This window comes from Musa acuminata, chromosome BXJ3-6 (assembly GCF_036884655.1).
Source record: "Musa acuminata AAA Group cultivar baxijiao chromosome BXJ3-6, Cavendish_Baxijiao_AAA, whole genome shotgun sequence".
NCBI classification, from domain to species: Eukaryota; Viridiplantae; Streptophyta; class Magnoliopsida; order Zingiberales; family Musaceae; genus Musa; species Musa acuminata.
The window spans coordinates 37,285,889-37,308,705 of record NC_088354.1 but is presented as its reverse complement, the minus strand read 5'-3'; the positions used below and the strand labels follow the sequence as shown (position 1 = coordinate 37,308,705).

The following is a 22,817-nucleotide window of genomic DNA, read 5'->3' as shown; positions in this document are numbered from 1 at the left end:
AAGCACCATTTGTCATATACTAGAGGGGTCTCCTAAGATGGTTATCCAAATACATGCATTTCTCGAGTGGTATATATATATATATATATATATATATATATATATATATATATCTATATATATATATATATATACACTTGACATTTGTAGGGATAAACATGTGATTTTTTCGAACTATGGAAGGATAGATATGTAAGTTCATTTTTATTTCTTTTCGATCCTGGCGGAGTGTAACACAAAATTGCAGTCTATTTATGGGCCAAATTTACTGCTGCCACTACCCAGGTCTTGAAAGCGTACTGCCCCGCAACCGAAGTCTCGCCTGTTTGCCCTAGCGGCCGAGTTCTTCCAACCCGGCCGTTGGCGCGACCCGTCTTCCGTCGAACATAGGTCGTCGCTTCTTCTCTACCCTCTCCCCCTCCCACTTCTCCTCCTCTCTCTTCCTGCCCCTCCCTCCCTGTTCTCTCCCCATCCTCCTCCACCCGCCTCCCCCCTCCCTTCTGGCCTTTCCGTGGCCTGGATTCTCTGCCGTCGGTGCCGCCGCCTCCCGACCTCATCCCTCAGGTTTTGCCTCTAATCCGCCTCGATCTTCTTCTGTCCCCTCCCCTCTTCTCTGCTAACTCCGCGGGGCCGCTGCTGTCCCCTCCCTTCTCCCTCTCCTCCTTCTCGTCCCTTTCTTCTCAGCTCGAACTTATATGCTGATGCAATTTTTTTTGTCTGTTCATTGTGGTGGTATTGATGGTTGATTTTGTCCGTTACTTTTGAAGTAGGCTGCAGCCTGAATTTTTACCAATTCCTTATCAACTTGACTGTCTGGTTTTGGCTGCTGCTTTGCATTGTAGAGATTTTTTCTGTTGATTGTTTTGTATCCAGCTTCTGATATTCTTTATAGAACTTCACAGGTACGTCAATTTTTGGTCCAGTTTTATGTTAATTAATTCTAGTCCATTTTCCTTTGTCGTTATTTACGATTATATCTGATTTCAACTGCAAATATGGGATTAATCCTTATTGTATTTATATTTAGTTGTCGCTTGTTAGATGTTCTGGAAACTATATAATCTAGGACGTACTAATATGCATGTATATGGGCATATCAAATGTATCAGGTTTGTATGACGTGTTCTGATGTTTAGTTTGAATAGTTTTGTGTCGACACACACACCTATTAAATGTTCTGATGTCTTGTTTGAGTGACTGCTACATTTGTAGGAACATGAAAAACGTAGTAGTAAGTTAAATCACTTTGTATGCTCTATCGCTCCATCTGGCGACTGACACCTTTCACTAATCTTGTGAAGCATCACATGAATTGCTTGGTAGCAGAATCAATTTAAATTTCAACCTCATAATTATAGAGTTTATTTTGATAACAAACTTGGGCCTTTATGGTTTTTGTGTTTTCAGTAGCTGTAAAAAATTTGCACGATTAAGTTAAGCTGCCATATGATTTTTAAACAGCAGTTACCTCTAGCTATTAGGGGTTTCTCAAATGTTGAATGCAATTTGCATCTCTAAGCTTTTGATTGTTATAATATTCCAAATGTTTTTGTTATATCTTTTAAAGGCTAACTCTTCTGTTATTTCTTTCCTCTACAGAAACAGTTTTTGTAGTTTAAATGTTTTATTGTTAATAATTCACTTCTTTCTTTTTATCAGAAAACAATGTTTGACTTGGTTGTTTATTGCCTTTGGTTCTGGTAAATGTAAGAGAAGAAATGCCACTGAAAATGTATTGGATGTTGGATAGGACCTCATGCCTAATAGTTCCTTTATTGCTATGACACATTTGCATTAGGTGCATATAAAGAGAATGAAAGTATAGTTTCTATCTTTCCTGTGGTTCAACACCCTCTCCCCCTTCTTTTCCTCTTTTTTCATTTTTCCGCTGACTGCTTGTGCTTAAGAACCATAAAACATATGGCCAACCAAACTCTTTTTGTTTTCATAGAAGAATATAATCTTGATCAGCATGTATGGCTTCTTTTGTGATATCTTGTAGATCAGTTATGGCTAGATGGGATGAGATCTTGACACTCCCGGTGCAGAACCCACCAACTTTGGAGTTCTCTGCTGCAGATATTGTGTGGTCTAGAGTCGAAGGATGGAGAGAAAAAATGGACAGGCTTGCTCTCATTCCCTTTTCAAGAGTGAATGATTTTGTACGAGGTGAATCTAATAATAAAGAATGTCCAACCAGATTCCATGTTGAAGCACGAAGGAGGCGTCCTCCTGAGATGGCATACAAACCAAAAGTTGATGGGATCCTTGAATATATTTTGTAAGTGGTTTTACTAAATACTACGAGCCTCTTTCATGACTGTAATAGGTAGAAACAAATCCTAGCTTTGTTGAGAGTAGTTATGACAATTACTTTGACCTATTTGCCATACATATTCTGGTAATTTTGCATATCTTTCTGTCACTGATTATCATATGACTGCTCTGGGTCAAACGCCAGGATAGAGAAGGCAAGATTGTCATGTATTGTTCATGTAAATGTAATATATGCACCTATTTAGAGAATATTACTTCTATGAGTGATAATTTCTTTTGTTCTGTGTTTTCAACTTATCACACCCTTGGTTTCCAGTACTGGTGACTTAATCTGTTAATAAATAAAATAATTCATGGTTAACTTCGTACTGTTAAGTTCTTCCATAAAGGTATCCACCACAAAGTAATGTCCATGCACAATGGTTTGACTCACAGCAGAAAAAAACTTTTATGGACTTTAATTTCTGTCAATTTATCTATTTGTAAAAGTTGGTTTGTAATTCTGGAGATGTTTGAAGCTATTGGTTATCTGTTGCAGGCATTGTCTATTTGCTTGATGCTTTTAGCTTGATGCAGGTATTGGTGTTCCTTTGGGCCAGATGATCATAGGAAAGGAGGTGTTGTTCGCCCGAGCAGGAACTATGCTACAAAGAGGAAAACTCCTGCTGGTCGGCCAAACACAAAGAGAGGTTGTGTATGTCATTTTATCGTAAAGCGGTTAATAGCTGAACCTTCAGTTGCTCTTATTATATATAATCAAGATAAGCATGTGGACAAAAAAGGGTTACCCTGCCATGGTCCCCTGGACAAAAAAGCTGCTGGGACACGTGCGATGTTTGCGCCTTACATCTCCGATGAATTGCGTCTTCAGATTATGTCTTTACTCTATGTTGGGGTTCCTGTGGAAACCATAATGCAGAGGCATTCTCAAATGGTACAGAAGCAGGGTGGACCATGTAGTCGGGATGATCTTCTTACCCATAGGTATGTCCGAAGGTTGGAGAGGAAGATTAGGCGTTCAGCCTATGAGCTGGACCCAGATGATGATGTTAGCATTGGTTTGTGGATTGAAAGCCACAGGGATCTTATTTTCTTTTATGAGAACTTCTCAGATTCGGATCCTTTTGTTTTAGGCATTCAAACAGAATGGCAACTTCAGCAGATGATTCACTTTGGCAACCGCAGTATTCTAGCATCTGATTCAAGGTTTGGCACCTACAAGTTAAAGGTATATGCATTTTACGTACTTGTCATTTAACTAGTTAAAATATTTTCCTTACAGATTGGCTTCTGACCTTTTCTTATTTCTGTTGCTTTAGTATCCAATACACAGTCTCCTTGTTTTTGACTCAAATAAGAACGCTATCCCTGTTGCTTGGGTTATAACCCCTAACTTTGCAAGTCGGGAAACACATAAATGGATGGGAGCCCTTTATGATAGAGTTCATTCAAAAGATCCAACATGGCAGTTGGGTGGTTTTATTGTTGATGATCCTTCAGCAGATGTGCTTTCCATCAGGTCGGTAATGCTGTTTTCTTCACATGTGATATTCTGTTCAAGTATGGCCAATGATGTCTGACTCATCTGTCTTGCAGGGAGGTATTCCGCTGTTCTGTGCTAATCAGCTTATGGCGTGTACTTCATGCGTTGCGTAAAAACTTGATGAAGAAATGTCCAGAGAGAGAGATGCATGCTATGATGTCAAGAGGGCTTGGTGAAGCAGTATCCAGTATTTGCAAAGGACATGGTGATATGAATCTTTTTGAGGCATTTTTGGAAGATTTTGTTGATTGCTCAGATTTCTTGGACTACTTTATGGCAACTTGGCTTCCTAGATTTGGTTGGTCTCCGTTTGATCATTGTCTTATCAGATGTCTTTTTCGTTGATCTCATCTCATGTCTCATTTCTTTCTGAAATTACAGGTGCTTGGACCGATGCTGTAAAATCCCTTCTAGTGGCTAGCTCAGAAGTTTCAACGGCTATCGAGTCGTATCATCAGCAACTGAAACTTAGGCTCCTAAATGAAAACGACTCAAATGTTTATCAGCGGGCTGACTGGCTGGTTGATAAGTTAGGTACAAAGGTGCATTCGTACTATTGGCTGGATGAGTATTCTGAGAAAGACAATTTTGCTCGCTACTGGAGAGATGAGTGGAGATGTGGTTTCACTTCGTGGCGACAAGCAATACAGATTCCTGATTCGGATGTTGCCATTGATGGCACATGTGCCAAAGTAGTGAATCAGAAAGAACGAAATAAGGTGCATGTAGTATCAAATCCTGGTTCTGACTTTGCAATATGTGATTGCCATTGGTCAAGGATGGGAAATCTTTGTGAGCATGTAATTAAATCAACAAAGGTTTATCGTGATAGAGGATTAGCTGCATCATCAACAAGCCTTATTCAGTTTAATCGGATGTTGACAAGCATATTTAACTGCCCACCACATGATTCTGTAATTCGTGATCATGCAATTGCCTTGGCTGTTTCTGTTCAGACACAGTTAAAAACACTTATTGACCTGGAAAGTGGTAGTGCACATCCTGATATAAAGGTTCTCAGGGAGCAGCAGGTAGCTAAAGATATGATAGATTCGGTCACTGAAAAACCAAAGAATGCGGATAAAGACAGAATTAGTAATTGCCTGTCAGTCTCTGACAACATAAAGGAAGTTTTGAAAAATGAAAGCATTGCACTAGAAACTCTGAATGACGGAGAAGATGTTGTCATGCAATCCACTGGAACATTAGATGACTTGCAACCAAATGAAGGAGAATTGGTTACTGCAGTTTCCATGATTAGTGATCACACAGAGAATGAAGCAGGAACTTTGTTTTACAGAAACAATGGTTTGGCAAATGACAACAGATGTGAGGTAGCACATTCTTCTGATCCTATGATCATTGACACCATTAAGAACATTTCTGGTGGCTGTGGCAGCTCAGAAAAGCCACTAATTATTCATGAAGAAAATGCAAATATCAGTTTTGATGACATTGATCGTGCAAAAGGGTGTCAGGCTGGATATGTTGCCGATGGTAGTTGTAACAACAGTGTGACAATTGAAACTGCTACAGTTGATAGTATTTGTGGTGTCAGAACATTAGCTGGAGAACCTGTCTCATGGGAAGTGGCTGCAGGAGTTTGCAATGAACAATTGATGGATGATAATGCAGCCAAAGAGAATGTTGGTGTTGATGTTTCAGAGCAGATAGATGGCCTTGCTGATAAAGCTCGAGAGGAATCTAGCAAAAGTGCTCAGTTGAGTCTCGAGATTGGACCTAACCCAAACTCCAATTGTGGCTCCTCTCTGATGGATGTTGAACCTGTTGTCGAAGTTCAGGTTGCCAATTCCTGCAGTCCTTGTGGAAAAGATGGAGCCAAATTAGCAACTAATGCTTCTCCTGTAGGTAATGGAGCATCAAATAGTATGGAGGAGAGTGGTAATGACCTAATGGTCACCTGACTCCATGTCCGGCTCCAGTGACATGTTCAAGAGAAGGTCAATTGTAATGTGTGCTTTTGTTTGCTGCAGAGTATTTGTCGGCGTCAATTTACAAGCCTCTGCAGCATATGCTATCATGGTTGCAGCGCTGAGAATGAGATCTAAGGTCTCCATCCGTGCTGCTTAGAGCAACGTCCTAGAGAAATATGCTGTGCAGAACTTCAGGTCATGGTTACCTTGATGTTAAGGGATGGAGGCTCAAGCAGCACAGATAAAAGATCATTGCTGGGTGCCAAGATCTGTTGTACAATGGCTCGTATAAGAATTTTATTTGGCGTGAGATGAAACTGGCCCCACTGGGTTCTAAGAATGCCTGCCCCCATAATCTTCAGATGATCATCAATTCATATATCATCTGTGCACAGGTACTAAATTAGTTTCTTTGACCTCAAAAATCAACCTATACATTAGGTGCGTACATAGTTTTTTTATTCTAACAGTGGTGGACTACTTGCTGCAATTTTTTTCTCTCTTTTTTGTACCATAAGCTGTGTAGTCCTGACTAATTTTAATGATTGATTTTAGATGAATTTAGTTCCATTTAAATCTTCATTGCTAATTTCTAGATATTTGATTTGAGTGATTGACCACAGACAGGTTTCTCTATTCAACTTTATACGAGCTGCATTCATTTTTATAATAATTCATGGTGTCATTTTTTCACGTTACATTTGGGAATTTGGTTGTCTTCATAGATAAAGCCTTGATCACAAAAAGACTATATGACTTATGGTACTTTATTTGTTTGCATAGAGTATTTACAATTGCAGTTTTTTTGTTGCCACCTGATGGGACAATATTCATTGTCCTATCAGGGCTTGACACGAGCAAATATGTGGTACCAAGTGGGACATATATGGCCTAAGCATTAGAGAAAAGCCTTCTACATCTATAAAAGAATTTTTTTTTGAGTTCTGATTCTTTGATGGGCTCAAGTTTTTACCAGAATAGAAGTTCCACTCAATGACCAATCAATCAGTTAGATTTTGATACAAGAGAAGGGTTTTAGTATAAACAATGATATATAATGAAGCGGGGAGAAGTATAATCCATCGTCATAAATGATTTGCATAATATCTACAAAATATTTTCTAATTTAAAGAAGGGCAATTTTCATTATTTTTTATTTTTTTTTCCCAAAATGTGATCTTTGTTTTTATTTTTTTCAAATGGTGTTTCCTATTTCGAATAATATCGAAAATCTATCTCACCAATCCCAACGGGATCAAAATTTGGTATTTCGATCAATCAGACAAACTCTAAGTCTAAAAATTTGGTATTATAATAGTATATGAACAATGACAACCGAAAAGATATGATGTCACTTATAGTATTTTTTAATAATTTTATAGTGCTAAAAACACTGTAGGTGAGCCAATAGAATCAAAACACATTAGAAACTATTTGATATACCATACTATGATTCAAATAGATATAATATTTTAGGAATAACATCACCCAGATAAGGATAAAAAAATAGCATGTTATAGTGTTTTTGTCATCATAACAAAAATACATCTATTTAAAAATAATATAAATCAAAGAGACACAATATGATATCTCTTATAGTATTTGTTAATAGTTTTATAGTATTTTCAGTACCTCAACAAAAATATTGTAACTTTACAGAAAGATACTGGAAATGAGCCAAATGAAAACATTATAAAGAGATTTTTTTTTTAATTAGCCAATTTGTAAAGTGTTTTGACTCCTGTGATGCTAGAAAATTTAATTACAAGATTTTTTTTGGAATGCTATAAAATTTGATTTATAGAAACAACGGGATATCGTTTGTACACTGACCTCCTCAAAGTCCGCAATAGCGGGTGCCTCTTTGACTGTGCTGCCCATCTTATTTGAGTTGACCATTTAAGAGGTGTATTATTTCTAGTGTTTAATATTATTTACTTTTTTTTGAAAAAAAGATTATTCTAATTGATGGAGCAAAGCTGCTATAGTCATTAGTGTAGAGGTGCTATACAAAGAGATGGGATGAACTACAAGATGTTATATCATTTCTTTGCAAGACTTGATGTCTTCCAATTATCTGTGGTTGACTAACTGGATCCCTTTTTGCCATTGAATGCAGTACCTAGTTAAATTATGAGTAAAGATTCTTATCATTTTTAGCTATGATGTTTGGGAAAAAGAAGAGGTTTTTTTATATGATTTGCATTTGTAATTTAAATTCTTTGTAATGATTGTGTTACTAAAATTGTTGAGGTCAAGTATTTTTTATGTTTCTTTTGATGCCAAGGTTGGTGTTAGTTGTACTGTAGAACTAATGGAGAGGAAACTCAATATATTGTTATTAATATGAATATACTGAGAGATTGGTTTAGCTTCTAGTGTGTTATAATTGATTGTAAATTTTGGATTTGGATGGATTGTGGTATGTGACTGATCATACTTTTTGGCTTTTTTGATGTCACAAATAAGAGGTTTTGTTTACAAACAGTAAGTGTTATAATCAAGATTTTGAATATCGATCTATATCGATGTTTCGAGCTCTACTCGGTATAATACGTATTGATATATACCGTCGGTACGTTAGGGCGTACTACATCCTAAAACTTTAAAAATATCTTTACCTATCATGCAAGGGTATACCGATCGATATGTCTATGTAATAATCGAAATTCGGGACGGTACCGATCGATATGGCTCGGTATCGATCGGTACACCTCGATACCGATCAAGACACTAGTACTATCTGATAGAGGATGGTCCATGTACCGATATCCTCTTGGATCGATACATACCACCTATATCGAATGGTACATATCGAAATTGAGAATCCTGATTATAACTATTAGCTAAGCTATAGGGACTATTGTTTTATATAAGCGTACTTTGTATTGTATTGTTTATTGCATGTTAATAGGGGTTTCTTTATCCTTCTATCTAGTTGATGAACTTTTTAGGTAAATGTGAATGAAAAATTTTGTTTTACTGGGGTATTGAGTTTTTAAGTTGATAATTGTTGCAGTTGATATGCTTACAATTATTTTTGTTGTCTAAAATATGTAGATCTCATAGTTTATAAAACTTATATGTTCAAGGTTATCATAAAGAGTACAAAGTATCGTTTCATGCGTTCCTCAGCATAACTATGGCCATCACCTTTGCTCATTTCCTTATGTAAGCATGCATGTGGTATATGACAAAGCTTGATGGCGATTTGAACTGCTTTTGTCATATACGGAATTGAATGCATGGCTACATAAGGAAATGAGCAAAGGTGATGGTCATAAAGTTATGCTGAGTAACGCATGAAACAATTTTGTTGGTCACACAGAAAATATATATTGAACCCTGTCTTACGTTGGTGATCATTGGTGATGTTCATCACCATATAAGTTGTGCTGACCATATATTTTCTGAGGTGATGACCATCAGAAAGTTATGCTGACCATTATATATGGTTTAAAAAGATTTATATATTCCAACGAGGTTACATATTAACAAAGACACACATCGTTCTTTTTTGACCAAGTAAACTGAGGAAGTTACTTCAAACTATCTCCCCACCATTTCCGGCCGCATTGCTCGTGGGGTTTGCAGCGCCGATCAGACGATCAGTTCCTCTTCATCGGCTCTCGCCTTCCTCCTGTGCTCTCCGTACAAGTAGGAGGCGAACCCCCACACGCACAACACCGTTGAAACTGCCTTTTGTACCCCGAACTCGTCGTGGAAGACCACAAGGCCACTCACCACGTTCACCACCAGCAGCGCAGTCGAGCAGATCCCGCTGTTGAGGGAGGACGTCAAGAAGACCATGCCCGCAGTCCCCATGAAGCACAGCTGCCAACTAGCTATGGTCGCGCCTATGATCACCCAGTACCGAGCCCTTCCCAGGTCGAACTCCACCGCGGCTTCTCTCTTCATCTGCTTGAATCCGCCTGTCGCCGCCATTCCCACCAGCGCGAACCCGGTCGCCACCGCCTCCATCACCACCTGCATTTCCATCACCGTCCGGAACGCGGTCACCCCTCGGTACACGATCTGTGCGATGGGGAGGTACACCGCGAACATGACGGCGGCGCCGAGGGTGGTGAGGACCCCGATAATGTACTGCGAGGAGGTGACGCCCGAGGGCCGCTCGTGACTGTGGTTGAGGGCGAGGAGGATGGAACTAAGCGTAAGGAGGAGCACGCAGTTCAAGTTGGTGAAGTAGAGCGGCTGACGGACGAGAACAACAGAGAGGAGGAGATTGATGGCGAGTTGGGAGGAGAGGATGAGCGAGGAGGTGGACACCGGGAGGTAGGAGACGCCCCAGGAGATGAATAAGTTGTTGACACCGAGGAAGAGGCCGATGAGGACGCAATACAGGACGAGGCGAGGGGTGAAGGCGGTGCGGGGTGGACGAGGGGAGAAGTAAATGAGGGGGAGGAGGAGCGGGAAGCCGGCACTCTGGACCAAGGTGGAGACCCACCGGCTGGAGCCGCCATGCACGAAGTAGAAGCGAGAGAGGAGGCTGGAAGCGAGTGTGCCTAGGAAGAGAGCCGTATAGTTTGCCGCAAGCAGGATGCGGCGGACTCCATTGCTGGTCACCCTACCTGGTCCTCGTGCACTTACTTCTCCATCTCCTCCTTTGTTCTCCATACTTCCTCCAAGGATCCAAGATCGTGGTGGCCGCACAAAATTACTGTTAATTTTATACTGCAAATTTGTTTTTCTTTTCCCCAAAAAAAGAGAAAATTAAATTAAGAAAGCTCTATATAAAGGTCCTCCCCGATTGACATAGTTATTGCCTTCCCTAAAGACATGATTAACCTCATTAGCTAACAACAGATTCCAATAATAAAAAAAATCAATTCCTCACTAAATTTAGCATTCTCCATTGCTACAATTTGTTGGTAAACAATAGAACAAGAACCTCAGCATCAGTTTCCACCTTACTGAATTGTATTCCAGCTTGCTTAGCATGCAGCAGACCCTCCTTAGTGCCAGGCGCTTCCATAAAAAAAAAACCTCATCCTCCCTGCATTGAAGTAAGCTGGAAGGAGCCACCTCTGTTGTGGCCTGTCCCAGGTGACCTGAATAGAGTTTGTCTCAGCATTTAATCCCTAAGAAACAGTATCATTCAAACAATCAGAGACATAAGTAATAGTCTTGTAGAAGATGAAACCACACATCTCAAGCAAATCAACATTAGAAAAAGATGTGATTTGGACTCTCCAACAACAGATCATACTGACTCTTGAGGTCGCCATTTGGTGCAAGTCTTCCCGATATTTGGTAACTCACCTTCTACTTGGACAGGAGATTAATTTATTGTCAAACTCATTGAATCAATAATGGCTTTTCTCAGGTACCAAATGAAGAAGAATTCTCTTGCATTATTCATGCATCAGAAGATTCTGAAACATATAATAGCAATTTTGAACACTATACCTGTATGTATGTGGCTAGAATAATGCAAGTGCAATAATAAGAATTGTTATACGAGAAGCATATTATTAATTCTAATTTTTTTGAATCAAGCAAAAGAATGAAACCTTTGCATCGCAAGTGCTGAACATGAGCTGTCTAATGCATTTGGTAAGGGGTGTACAGGTCAAGACATGGACAGCCTTTAAGCTTTAGAATATAATAATGAGGGATTCAATGCTTCTGAGGAAGGTTTTTGTAGGCTTGTGTTTGAACATGTTGCGACTCAAGGGAGGGATGCAGTGGATGTAAAGAGTAATGTGCCATATTAGTTGGTATGAACTTAGAAATATGGATCTTTTTGGAAAGTGCAGTGGCTTGCATTTCACATGTTCCTTGCATATGATCTCAAATTGAATCGTTGTTGCTTGAGGTTTTATGTACCGATTCATGAAAAGTTTGAACATGATGGGAAATATAAAATTAGTAAGTTATTATTCATCACGTTAATGTCGAGTAAGGCCCGTAGAAAAAGAAAAACCAAACCTAAGAAGTCTAATAGTATCATGCCTATGTGGATAGAAGTGCCAAAGGTAGCTCGGATAAGTTACCGAACTATCGAGCTACCTCCCATGAGAAATATTCATAAGAATATTTTTAGAAACTCAAAGGGCAACTCAAGTTGGTTATGAACTACCTCCTTTGTGAAATATTCATAGAAATATTTTCGGAAGTCTAAGGGGGTAACTTGAGTCGATTACGAACTATCTCTCTTGCGAAATATTTTTCAAAGTCCAAGGAGCTGCCTTGTGAAATATACTAGTTATAGGTGTCCTATAAGCCAATCACGTGAGTGATGACATGCGTGACTTGACACACAATCTTTTTTCTTATTATTATTATTTGATATTTTATCACTTTATATTGCCTGTTGCTTGAATATATTGTATTGTCTATGGATCTATGCAATGAGAATTGGATCATGATGAGATCACGATAATGAGACCAATTCATCTTTAAACACATATCCTAAATAATCTCGGTCATAGGTTATTCGATAGGAATATCGAGATAACCAGACAAACTGGTGTACTGTATACACATCCATATGATGGATGCAACTGATCTCAGAACTGTTCATGTGGGGACACTATGGATACAATACATGTGCTCATTGGAAAATGAGTTCACAAATTGATCCACTTACGGAATGCTAGATGGTTGATGATGCCTTATTATCAGACAACGATTCTATAGTCCCAATGGTATATTTGATCCTTAAACTTTAGACAATAAGAATGTATTGTATGTGCTAGTCATAGGTGCCCAGCAAGCCAATCATGTGAGTGATGGCATGTGTGACTTGACATGGAATCTTTTTACTTATTATATTTTAGCATTTATCACTTTATATTGACTATTGTATATATGCATGTATATATTGTGATATCCTTGGATCTGTGTAATGAAAATCAGATCGTGATAAGATCACGATAATGAAATCGATTCGCCTTAAATACAAATCTTAAATAATCCCGGTCATAGGTTACCAGAGATAACCGGACAAACTAGTGTGCTATGTATCCGCCCGTATGATGGATGCAATTGGTCTCATAGCTACTCATGTGGGGAGACTAGGGATATAGTATATGTGCTCATTGGAGAATGAGTTCACTGATTGATCCGCTTATGGAATGCTGGATGGTTGATGATGCCTTATTGTTAGACAGCGATTTCGTAGTCCTAGTGGTGCATCTAGTCCTTAGACTTGAGACCCCAAGGATGTCCTGTATGAGTGCTCCATTCTTTGATACCGGACTTATATGTTTGGATGTCCTAGATCTAGTATAGCCGATCATCAAGAGTGGCAATCGACCTTACGAGGGTTATTGAGTATCGATAGAGGATCATCCACTCTCGGTGTCATGAGAGGAATATCCCATGCATTCTTGCTCAGACAAATCTCTGGTTAGGGTCATTCGGATTAAGAGATAAAGAGTTCTTCGAGAGAAATTGATTAGAGCGAGATTTGAGTAGAAACCGTATGGGTCTGACAACACCATATCTAGTATATAGTCTTTGAGATATTAAATGAATAAGGGACTATAGGTATACAATAACTGAGGATAGATATGTCTAATGGATTGGATTCCCCTGTATCGTCTGGGGACTACGGTGTAGTGGCCTAGTACATCCGTAGTCGATGAGTCGAGTGAATTATTATGGAGATATTATTCAATGAGCCAGAATGAGTCCTGATAGGTATGACTCACGACCAACTCGATATTGGGCCTAGAGGGTCACACACATATGATAGGCGTTGCGATGAGTAGAGGTTCAGATATGAAATATCCGTCGGAGCCCCTATCTTATTGGATATCCAATAAGCTCTTGAATTATTGGATCCTATGGATGAGATCCAATAAGAGCAGATTATTGGATAGAGATCCACTAATCTAAGAGAGACTTGGGTAGTTGGATGGTGATCCAATACCTAATATGGGAGGATCCATTAAGGTTAAGTTGATAGGAGACCTTTATAAATATGAGGGATTCAAGGGTTCATAGGCTAGAGCCTTTACTTGCCTCTTTAATTCTCCTCTCCCTCTCTACATCAGAGCAGGCTTGGAGTTCTGAGGAGCGTCGTCGTAGCCCTGCTATATGGATCACCACTAAAGGGGAGGGTGCTTGACCTCCTTCATCATCTCCTAGAGATCTACAAGGAAATAGGGATATACGATCTCCCTAAGTACTACAATTTATCTTATACGTAGTTTTAAGTTTTACGAATTTTTACGCACCAATCTTCGTACGACGACGAATATCTCTTTGGGAATAGGGGATTTTATTTTTTTTTGTTCTTCCGCTGCGCATGTGATGTCACCCCCAAGATTTCCCAATAGTATGAGTACTCCACTCTTTGATATTGGACTTATAGGTCTGGAGGTTCCAGATCTAGCACAGTCGATCATCGGGAGTGGTAGCCAACCTTACGAGGACTATTGAGTGTCGATAGAGGATCATCTGATCTCGGTGTTATGAGAGGAATATCTCATGTGTTCTTACTCAGACAAATCCCTGGCTAGGGTCATTCAGATTGGGGGAGAAAGAGTTCTTCGGGAGAATCTAATTAGAGCGAGACTCGAGCAGAAGCCATATGGGTATGATAGCATCATGCCCGGCATACGATCTCTAAGATATTAGATTGATGAGACTATAGGCATATGACAACTAAGGATAGACATATCCAATGGATTAGATTCCCCTGTATCGTCTTGGGACTGTGGCGTAGTGGCCTAGTACGTCCGCAGTCAATAAGTTGAGTGAATTATTATAGAGATAATAATTCATTGAGCCAAAAGGAGTTCTGATAGGTATAACTCATGGTCAGCTCAATATTAGGCCTAGAGGGTCACATACATATGGTAGGCGTTACGATAAGTAGAGGTTCAGATATGAGATATCCGTCGGAGCCCCTATCTTATTCGATATCTAATAAATACCTGAATTATTAGATCCTATGGATGAGATCCAATAAGAGCCAATGATAGATTATTGAATAGAGATCTACTAATCTAAGAGGCTTGGGTAGTTGGATGAAGATCCAATACCCAATAGGACAAGATCCATTAGGGTTAAGTTGACAAGGGACCTCTATAAATAGGAGAGAACTAATGGTTCATAGGCTAGAGTCTTTTTTTGGTTACATCTCCTATTCTCCTCTCCCCCTCTCCTCCTCAAATAGTAGGCTTGGAGACTTGAAGAGTATCGTCGCAACTCTGTTGTGTGGATCACCGCTGGAGATGAGGACGCTTGACCTCGTTTACCTTCTCCTAGAGATCTGTAAAGATTCAGGGATATACAATCTCCCTAGGTAACAATTTTCATATACGCAGTTTCAAGTTTCGTAGATTTTTCCGCATCAATCTTCGCACGATGACAAACACACACATGAGAAATTTTAGGATTTTATTTTTATGTTTTTCTGCTGCGCATGTGATGCCCCCATTGATTTCCCAACAAAATATTCATATGAATATTTTATAAGTTAGGGGACAGTTCGAGTTGGTTACGAACTGCCTCCTTTGTGAAATATTCAGAGGAGTTTTTCCAGAAGCCTAAAGGATAACTATTATTGATTACAAATAACCTCTCATCCAAAATCTTTATGGTATATTCCTTCTCCGTAGTATAAAAATGCACTATTAACTTTAGATAAATCAAGAAAGACTTCGATACTAACTTGAGAGAAACTTCGATATTAACTTAAGTATCGGAGGGATCGATTCGGAAAGTTATCTCCGGTCTTAGTCTTTATGCAGGTAACAAGTATAGAAAAATTACACTCTATTCCATGGAACTCCTCGGTCAATTGATGAACGACGAAAATATCAATAATATTTTTTCTTAACAAAACATAAGTATATTTTATCCATACATATTTTTCTATAGCATGATGGTATAGCTTATCCGATCACTAACCATCATTAGGTTGGTCTTTAGCTGAATACATAGTTAATATATAAAGTATCCAAGTTTCTCTTAACATTCTTATCGACATAGAACCATTATTGAAGTTTAAAGTGTATTAATGTCACGTCTTCACTTTAACAATCCAATGACAATAAAATGGCTTCTACACGCGGCTTAAGATTTTGCAGGGATGCATGTGCTTAATCTAAATTGAGTGTAATAAATGCAAACAATTAGTAACTTTAGTAAATATATATTGATATTTTTCGTATATGCGCCTGTAAATTTAAATTCAACATTTGTTGTTATATTTAACAAAGTTCAAAACTTATAATTAGTTTACTATCGTATAATGATGGAAAATTTTAATTAACATTAATATTCTTTTTACATAAATATCCCTTTAAATTAGTGATTTTTATATTTCTCCCTCTAAATTTAAGTTTAGAAAAATAAGGAATCAAATAATGAATTAAAGTGATAACTGGATATATATATGTATATATATATATATACATGTATACATATACATACACATATATATATATGTATATACACATATATATATACATATATACATATGTATACATATATATAAATATATATATATTTGATGCTTCGGAAGCCCGAAGCACTTGTAATACATGTATACATATATATGTATATATGTATATATGTATATGTATATATGTATATATATGTATATGTATATGTATATGTATATGTATATATATATATATATATATATATATATATATATATATATATACATATATACATATACATATATATATATATATATATATATATACATATATATATATATATACATATATATATATATATATATATATATATATATATATATATATATATATATATATATATATATATATATATATATTTGATGCTTCGGAAGCCCGAAGCACTTGTAATTTATTACCATCGACGCCTAATCGTCTTCTGCAAAAGTGGCCTGAAAAGAAGCCGGAATCTCGTTTCAGAAACCTTTGACTTCCTGAGCCAATAACCATGTCCCCCTTCTTCGTCTATAGTCTCCTCATTCTGCTCTCCTTCCATCCTCCGCCTGGCGCCACCTCCTCACTCACCGCGCAGGAGGAAGAGCAGATAGAGCGCTTCCAACGCTACCTTCGCATCCGCACCGCCCACCCCGACCCAGACTACGCCGCCGCCGCCGCCTTCCTCCTCGAAGAGGCCCGCTCCATCGGTCTTCACGCCCTCGCCATCGAATTCGTTCCTGGAAAGCCCCTCCTCCTCATCTCCTGGCCCGGCTCCGACCCCTCCCTCCCCTCCCTCCTGCTCAACTCCCACATCGACAGCGTCCCTGCTGAGCCCTCACGTTGGATCCACCCGCCCTTCGCTGCCATACGTGACGCCGGCGGCCGCATCTTCGCCCGCGGCGCCCAGGACGACAAGTCCATCGCCGTCCAGTACCTCGAGGCCCTCCGCAACCTCAAGGCCGCCGGCTTCGTGCCTGCCCGGTCCGTCCATATTTCCCTTGTGCCCGACGAGGAGATCGGCGGCGCAGACGGGGCCGCCAGGTTCGTTGCCTCCGAGCAGTTCCGGGCGCTCAACGTCGGGTTCGTGCTCGATGAGGGGCAGGCTTCGCCCACGGACGAGTTCAGGGTGTTCTACGCGGACCGCTCACCGTGGTCGTTGATAGTGAGGGCCGTCGGGGCGCCGGGCCACGGCTCGAGGATGTTCGATGGCGGTGCGATGGAGAATTTGATGGATTGCGTGGAGGCTATTGCGAGATTTAGGGAGAGCCAGTTCGACCAAGTGAAGTCGGGGTCTAAGGCCGCCTCGGAAGTCATCTCTGTGAATCCGGTGTATATGAAAGCCGGTACTCCTAGCCCCACGGTGAGCCACCATTTTAAGCCTTGTCATTGTGGTCACTATTATAGCTATTATTCTTTCTTTTTTCTCTGAATCTATTATTCAGGATCCTTATTCTGTTACTTGTTCTAAAGCAAAAAGGGACTTTTTTTGCTTTCCATTGGAAGTGATCACTTGTGATAAGTATTGATAGTGTTAAGGATTAAAAGTGATCACTTTTATCAATTGTGATAACTATTATTGCCTCATCTAGAAGGATAAAAACATCATGGTATGGTGATTGAGTGCTGGAAGCCATATGTTCCATGTCTTTGCTAAAGATGAAGCAAATACAAATACCATCTGGGGGTTTATTCTTTTATTTTAAAGAAAAATTTGAAGAAATTTTCATTACATTAAATGGAGTACACAACGTTTACACGTGGAGTCAAATGTGGGCTCGAACATGAAACTTATTATTTGTGCAATAATGCACTCATTAATTGGATGTCTCGAGAGAGATATTCTTCTATCTTCTAATTGGGTCAAAGCAGTGAGTAGCTAAAATCTTATGCTTTAGTGCCACAAAAGGCTTGGCTGGTGGTTGTTGCTAGTCCACGAGTGCAAATGCCCCTATTGAAGGTGTTATACTAGGGAGTCTCACAAGTTAAGCTATGGTTATGCCGAGTGAGTTTACATGATCCTTTTGGGTCTGCTCTAAGGTGGGAATGCTAGAGGGAGTGGTTGAAGCTTGATGATCCTTCTTGTTGCTCTTCTTCTATGTTTTTTAGTCTTCCTTGTCTTCTTTAATGTTCTACTTTACATGATCTTGTTAGCTGCCTGATGCATTTGGGCTTAAGATCAACGCTGCTTGAACCCCATCAAGTTGGTGACCAGAATTGTTATCAATGACCATTACCTTTAGGAGCCTTTGATGTTCCATAGAGAATTTGCACTCGGCCTTTCTTAAGTCATCTTTTTTCTTTGCCAGCTTTACCATTGAGGTGCCTACAAAGTGGCCATACTTGCCTCAGGCCTCATCGAGCTCTTTTTGGTTGTAGGACAATAGTGGGATAATTTTGGTAGGACTGTTACAATCTCTGTGAGAGAACAGGCATTTGAAATTTCTTTTGAAGAAGCTCCGGACATGCCCTCACCCCTTATATAGGTCCAAGGGTTCTGTCTTGCAGGAGTACTTTTCACAGATACATACCAGTAAGATCGTATTATGGCACTGTTGCTAGTAGTGGTATTAAAAATTCAATTGACAAGGAACTGTAAGGAAATGAATTTATTTATAAGCCCATTGTGTTTATGTTAAGTTATCTAACAAGTAACCATTCAATTAATTTTGTTGCAATTTTACCTAAGTTAATAAGATCTTAACGTGCTATAGAATCAAAATAGAACTTTCATTTATCGACGAGGGAATATATCCTAAATCCTAATTGAAGACTAATATATAGATCATTCTTTTGTTGAATGTTTCTCACAATATGACATCTTTCTGATTGTTACTTTTAGTAATTTTTCATGGTTGTCTATCTTATGACATTGCTTTTTTACATATTCCTGGTAGTTAAGTAGGATATTTTCCAACCAAAGCTTCTGTTTGTATAGTGTGATGATCAGGTGTGTGTACATATTATTGTCATTTCTTGTTTGCTTGCTATTGATATCATATTCGAAGTGCATCTGTAAAATGTTGATTTTTGTTTGTCAAAATTGTTACATTTGTTATTCATGTCTGTATGAGCACATGATGACACCCTTTGGACTCATACATTTCAACATGATTGCTCCAGGGTTTTGTAATGAATATGCAACCCTCAGAAGCTGAGGTCGGGTTTGATGTTCGTCTTCCACCAACAACAGATCTAAGTGTACTAAAAAGAAGGATCGATGAGGAATGGGCACCAAATATAAAGAATATGACATATCAGGTTAGGATGTCTTTGATATATAGTAATGGATTTTTTTTCATTTGAATCTGCTCTCTTATTGAGCTCCTTTACATAGTTAGATTCCTTCAACTAGAGTCTTGGTGCGGCTTTAACCAATTCTCCATGGTATCAATGGTTTGCACTTCATTGATATTATCTTCAGAACAAGTTGTTCCAAATGTTTTTGGCCTTCATTCTATAAAGAAGTATGATATTTATATTACTATTTTCACTAATAGTATTTGCGATATAAACTTTGTGCCTCTACCAAATGTTGTCGAGTATTGCTACTGGCTTTGACTTGCACCTTTTTTCTTCCTTAGTGTCATCGTCATCCTTTAGAGGGGTTGCTTAAAGTATCCATGAATGTTTCTATTTTTTTCTGGTTAGATGCTTAGAGCAAGAAGATTATTGTAGTAAATCTTGAAGGTTTTGTGCAGAACAACTTCGATATTGGTATGAAATGTCAAAGTAAATGTTGGAAGGAAAAAATAGTTATTCCTCTATCACCTAGGAAGTGTTTTAAATTTAAGGAATTGCTCGCTATGGTCTCCAAAACATGGTTCACTAGAATAATTGACAGGTAAATATTGAGAAAAGAAGTATGGAAAAGGAAGATAATAGAAATTGAGAAGATTTATGAAAGGAAGGAGATGCATACTCTTTCTTTCTTCTTCCATGAAACCTAGATGTTGACAGATGCTAGAAAATTGATGTCAGGAGCAAATTGGGAGGTGGTAACTAAGGAAATGACATCTCAATTAAAGAATGGACATGAGTCGGTCAGTGCTTGCCAAGTTACATCCAAGGAATGCTTGCATGATGTGACATTTGACATGTTGGTTGTGGATCCACATCTTTTGTAAATAATGTAATATATGAACATGTCAAGGAAGGCCACAATGACCACTCAATAATCCATCCATAATACCACAGGGCACTGGAGAGTGAGTAGGTTCTGGTACCAGTTCCATTTGCTGTCTCAAACTGTTACTCTTTTCAAGAAACTTTTTTCACTGGTGCTAAATTATACTGTGAAAACAGACCTGGAGGCAAATTTCTTTCACTATCTTTTTTTCTGGTAGAGCATATCTAATATTGTCATGTTGATAGGTTTGATTTCATTGTTGAAGAGGATATTATCCCTTATATTACATTTCTTTTTTATTGTAGATGTTCTCCTTTTAAATTAATTGACTGGCTGTGGTTTTGTTGAAGAGGATCCCAAGAGATGTTCAGTAGCCTATACTGATTCGAGGAATAATTCTTCATTCTTTAATAAATATCCTTTTGGGTGCACTTAATCTTAATTTGATCTAGTTCATTAACTAAGAAATAAATTGTTGCCATTAAGGTTGGCAACAACATTGGTCAGGTGAAATCCATTTCAGTCGACCTTTTCTTTTCATGGACATTTGGGTCAACCTTATGTTGTCTCAAAAAATAAGTTGGTCTCATATATCCATGCCCTTTTTATTCATGCTAGATATTTGGTTGGATAATCACCATAGAGGACTTAAGATGTGACTTTCATGTTCTAACTTTATTGGAATCATTACTTCAATATTTCACTTGTCATGTAGCAAAGTTTGGAATAAATAGACGATGATCTTGTGCAACATGATCCCTCATAATTGGAATAACAATATGTATTTGTAGTTGTCTCCATTTTTTATTCTTAATTTAAAAAAGGGTTATGGTTTTCCCTTGAAATACTTGTTTTGTTCGTTTAGTTAATGGGATGTTATTTGGTTATGATTGTTGATAGAAACAGATGTAAACAACATTTGTCATGTTAGTTCTCAGTGACTCCAAGATCATGCATGTTAGTCACGAATACAGTATACAAGGTGAAAAGATTATGATCCTCATGTAAATGCCATTCTGTATTAGCTGAAAGCTTATTACTCAACTTGGGATGTAAACATACTGGCCTTCATGTATCTTTTCTTCAAAACAGAAGTTTCTGCCCTTTGGTCATGGTGACAGTGAGGCTTCATTATCTTTCTTTGTCTGCTCAGAATGACATATCATACATGTTCCTGAATTTGCAACTAAATAGACATAATTAGTAGCCAACCATATCTAGATGGTTAACAACTGATTTTTCTTAGTGATTCTGGTGCATGGAATATAAAAGGTTCATTCATATTCATGTTTTATAATGATTTGGAAATGATCTTCTGAATGAGTCTCCACAACTGTTCATGGTAACACTTGTTTCCTTTCGAAAATTTCACAGCTGATACAAAAAGGACCGATACGGGACAACAAAGGGCGTCCCCTAGCAACACCCACTGATGAGTCTAACCCTTGGTGGTCCGCATTCAAACAAGCTGTTCTGGCATCTGGAGGGACACTTGCAAAACCAGAAATTTTATCTTCCACTACTGATGCTAGATTCATGAGACAGATGGGAATTCCAGCCCTGGGCTTTTCACCGATGGCAAATACTCCAATCTTACTCCATGATCACAACGAGGTCTACATACTCATCTTTCATTTGTTTCCATTCTTCTTTTCTTCTACATTGGCTGATCTGACGATATTCTGACTTGTGTACAGTTTTTGATGGACTCTGTGTTTCTCAAAGGAATCAAAGTGTATGAGCATGTCATCAGTGCTTTGAGTTCCTTACCGGAAACTTCAGTCTAAGCTACAGTGGTTCATTTGCCCATCCCTACAAGACTGGCTTTCTTTAGAATGGGTGATGCGCTACAGATGTCTCAGAAAAAGACACCCTTAATATGATCCAGTGGAGAGCATCAGTATGTATCAGTGATCCTTTGCTAAATCTTTATTGTACGATTTTGCAAAATCTAAGTAGATTCTAGTGTTTGCTGCAAGATAATTATTGTGATGCTTGATTATACCAAAATTTACACAAGTCTATGTTTGCCAGACCTTTAGTCACCCAATAAATTATATCTTAAATGCCTGCATTAAAAAAGCTATGCAGAATTTTATGAAAACTCAACTGAAGTTTGTAAATAGAAGTTTAGCTAACCATGACCAGCAATAGGGTTGAGTTGGATTAGTTTTAGAAATATTATATAAATATTTAGAAGCTGTCCAGTTTAACACCCTAAATTATGTTTTCTTTCAAGCTAAAAATAACCTAATTTAATCTCTCTTTCCTCGATTAATGTTTAATGAGTTATTGATTAATGTTCATTAGAATTCTAATTGATGATCGAAAAGAAATCAAATAATTTTATAAAGTAATGACAGGATGTCCGTAATTAATTTAGAAAACTCGACTCTTTACATGTATATTATAAAAAATATGTGAGGTTCTTCTCCCCTTCTTTTCCACATCATTTATAACTTATTGCTGTAAAAGCTATCAAACATCGATCTCTTTTGCTTGCTTAAGTATCACAAAGATATTGAATTGATTACTGAAGC

The 22,817-nt window shown here is 38.3% G+C and overlaps 3 protein-coding genes across 7 annotated transcripts; 2 read left to right on the top strand and 1 right to left on the bottom strand.

Moving 5' to 3' along the window:
* The first annotated feature begins 273 nt into the window (after positions 1 to 273).
* On the top strand, positions 274 to 6,336 carry LOC103989501 (uncharacterized). 5 transcript variants are annotated; one of them, XM_009408364.3, is made up of 7 exons: positions 289 to 564; positions 771 to 902; positions 2,003 to 2,281; positions 2,854 to 3,505; positions 3,597 to 3,796; positions 3,874 to 4,118; positions 4,202 to 6,336. In XM_009408364.3, exons 3-7 carry the CDS (start codon positions 2,010 to 2,012, stop codon positions 5,743 to 5,745), a joined length of 2,913 nt encoding a protein of 970 aa, XP_009406639.2. In that variant the 5' UTR covers positions 289 to 564; positions 771 to 902; positions 2,003 to 2,009; the 3' UTR covers positions 5,746 to 6,336. The 5 variants fall into 5 exon arrangements, with proteins under 5 accessions (XP_009406643.2, XP_009406639.2, XP_009406640.2 ...); XM_009408365.3 differs by having other exon boundaries at positions 768 to 902; XM_009408367.3 differs by having other exon boundaries at positions 291 to 390.
* Positions 6,337 to 9,261: 2,925 nt separating this feature from the next.
* LOC135640390 (probable purine permease 4) lies at positions 9,262 to 10,830 on the bottom strand. The gene has a single exon (XM_065154776.1). The coding sequence runs from the start codon at positions 10,387 to 10,389 to the stop codon at positions 9,355 to 9,357; it is 1,035 nt and encodes a 344-aa protein (XP_065010848.1). The 5' UTR covers positions 10,390 to 10,830; the 3' UTR covers positions 9,262 to 9,354.
* A 5,733-nt stretch (positions 10,831 to 16,563) lies between these two features.
* Positions 16,564 to 22,347, top strand: LOC135639847 (uncharacterized). The gene is made up of 4 exons (XM_065153813.1): positions 16,564 to 17,511; positions 19,272 to 19,409; positions 21,652 to 21,891; positions 21,975 to 22,347. Exons 1-4 carry the CDS (start codon positions 16,663 to 16,665, stop codon positions 22,062 to 22,064), a joined length of 1,317 nt encoding a protein of 438 aa, XP_065009885.1. The 5' UTR covers positions 16,564 to 16,662; the 3' UTR covers positions 22,065 to 22,347.
* Positions 22,348 to 22,817: the final 470 nt, after the last annotated feature.

Coding starts and splice junctions, on each gene's coding strand:
- LOC103989501 (XM_009408368.3), top strand. CDS start 2,010: ATGGCTAGATGGGATGAGATCTTGACACTCCCGGTGCAGAACCCACCA. Junction 2,282..2,853: donor GGGATCCTTGAATATATTTT/GTAAGTGGTTTT, acceptor AGCTTGATGCAG/GTATTGGTGTTCCTTTGGGC. Junction 3,506..3,596: donor TTGGCACCTACAAGTTAAAG/GTATATGCATTT, acceptor CTGTTGCTTTAG/TATCCAATACACAGTCTCCT.
- LOC135640390 (XM_065154776.1), bottom strand. CDS start 10,389: ATGGAGAACAAAGGAGGAGATGGAGAAGTAAGTGCACGAGGACCAGGT.
- LOC135639847 (XM_065153813.1), top strand. CDS start 16,663: ATGTCCCCCTTCTTCGTCTATAGTCTCCTCATTCTGCTCTCCTTCCAT. Junction 17,512..19,271: donor CCGGTACTCCTAGCCCCACG/GTGAGCCACCAT, acceptor TGATTGCTCCAG/GGTTTTGTAATGAATATGCA. Junction 19,410..21,651: donor TAAAGAATATGACATATCAG/GTTAGGATGTCT, acceptor AAAATTTCACAG/CTGATACAAAAAGGACCGAT.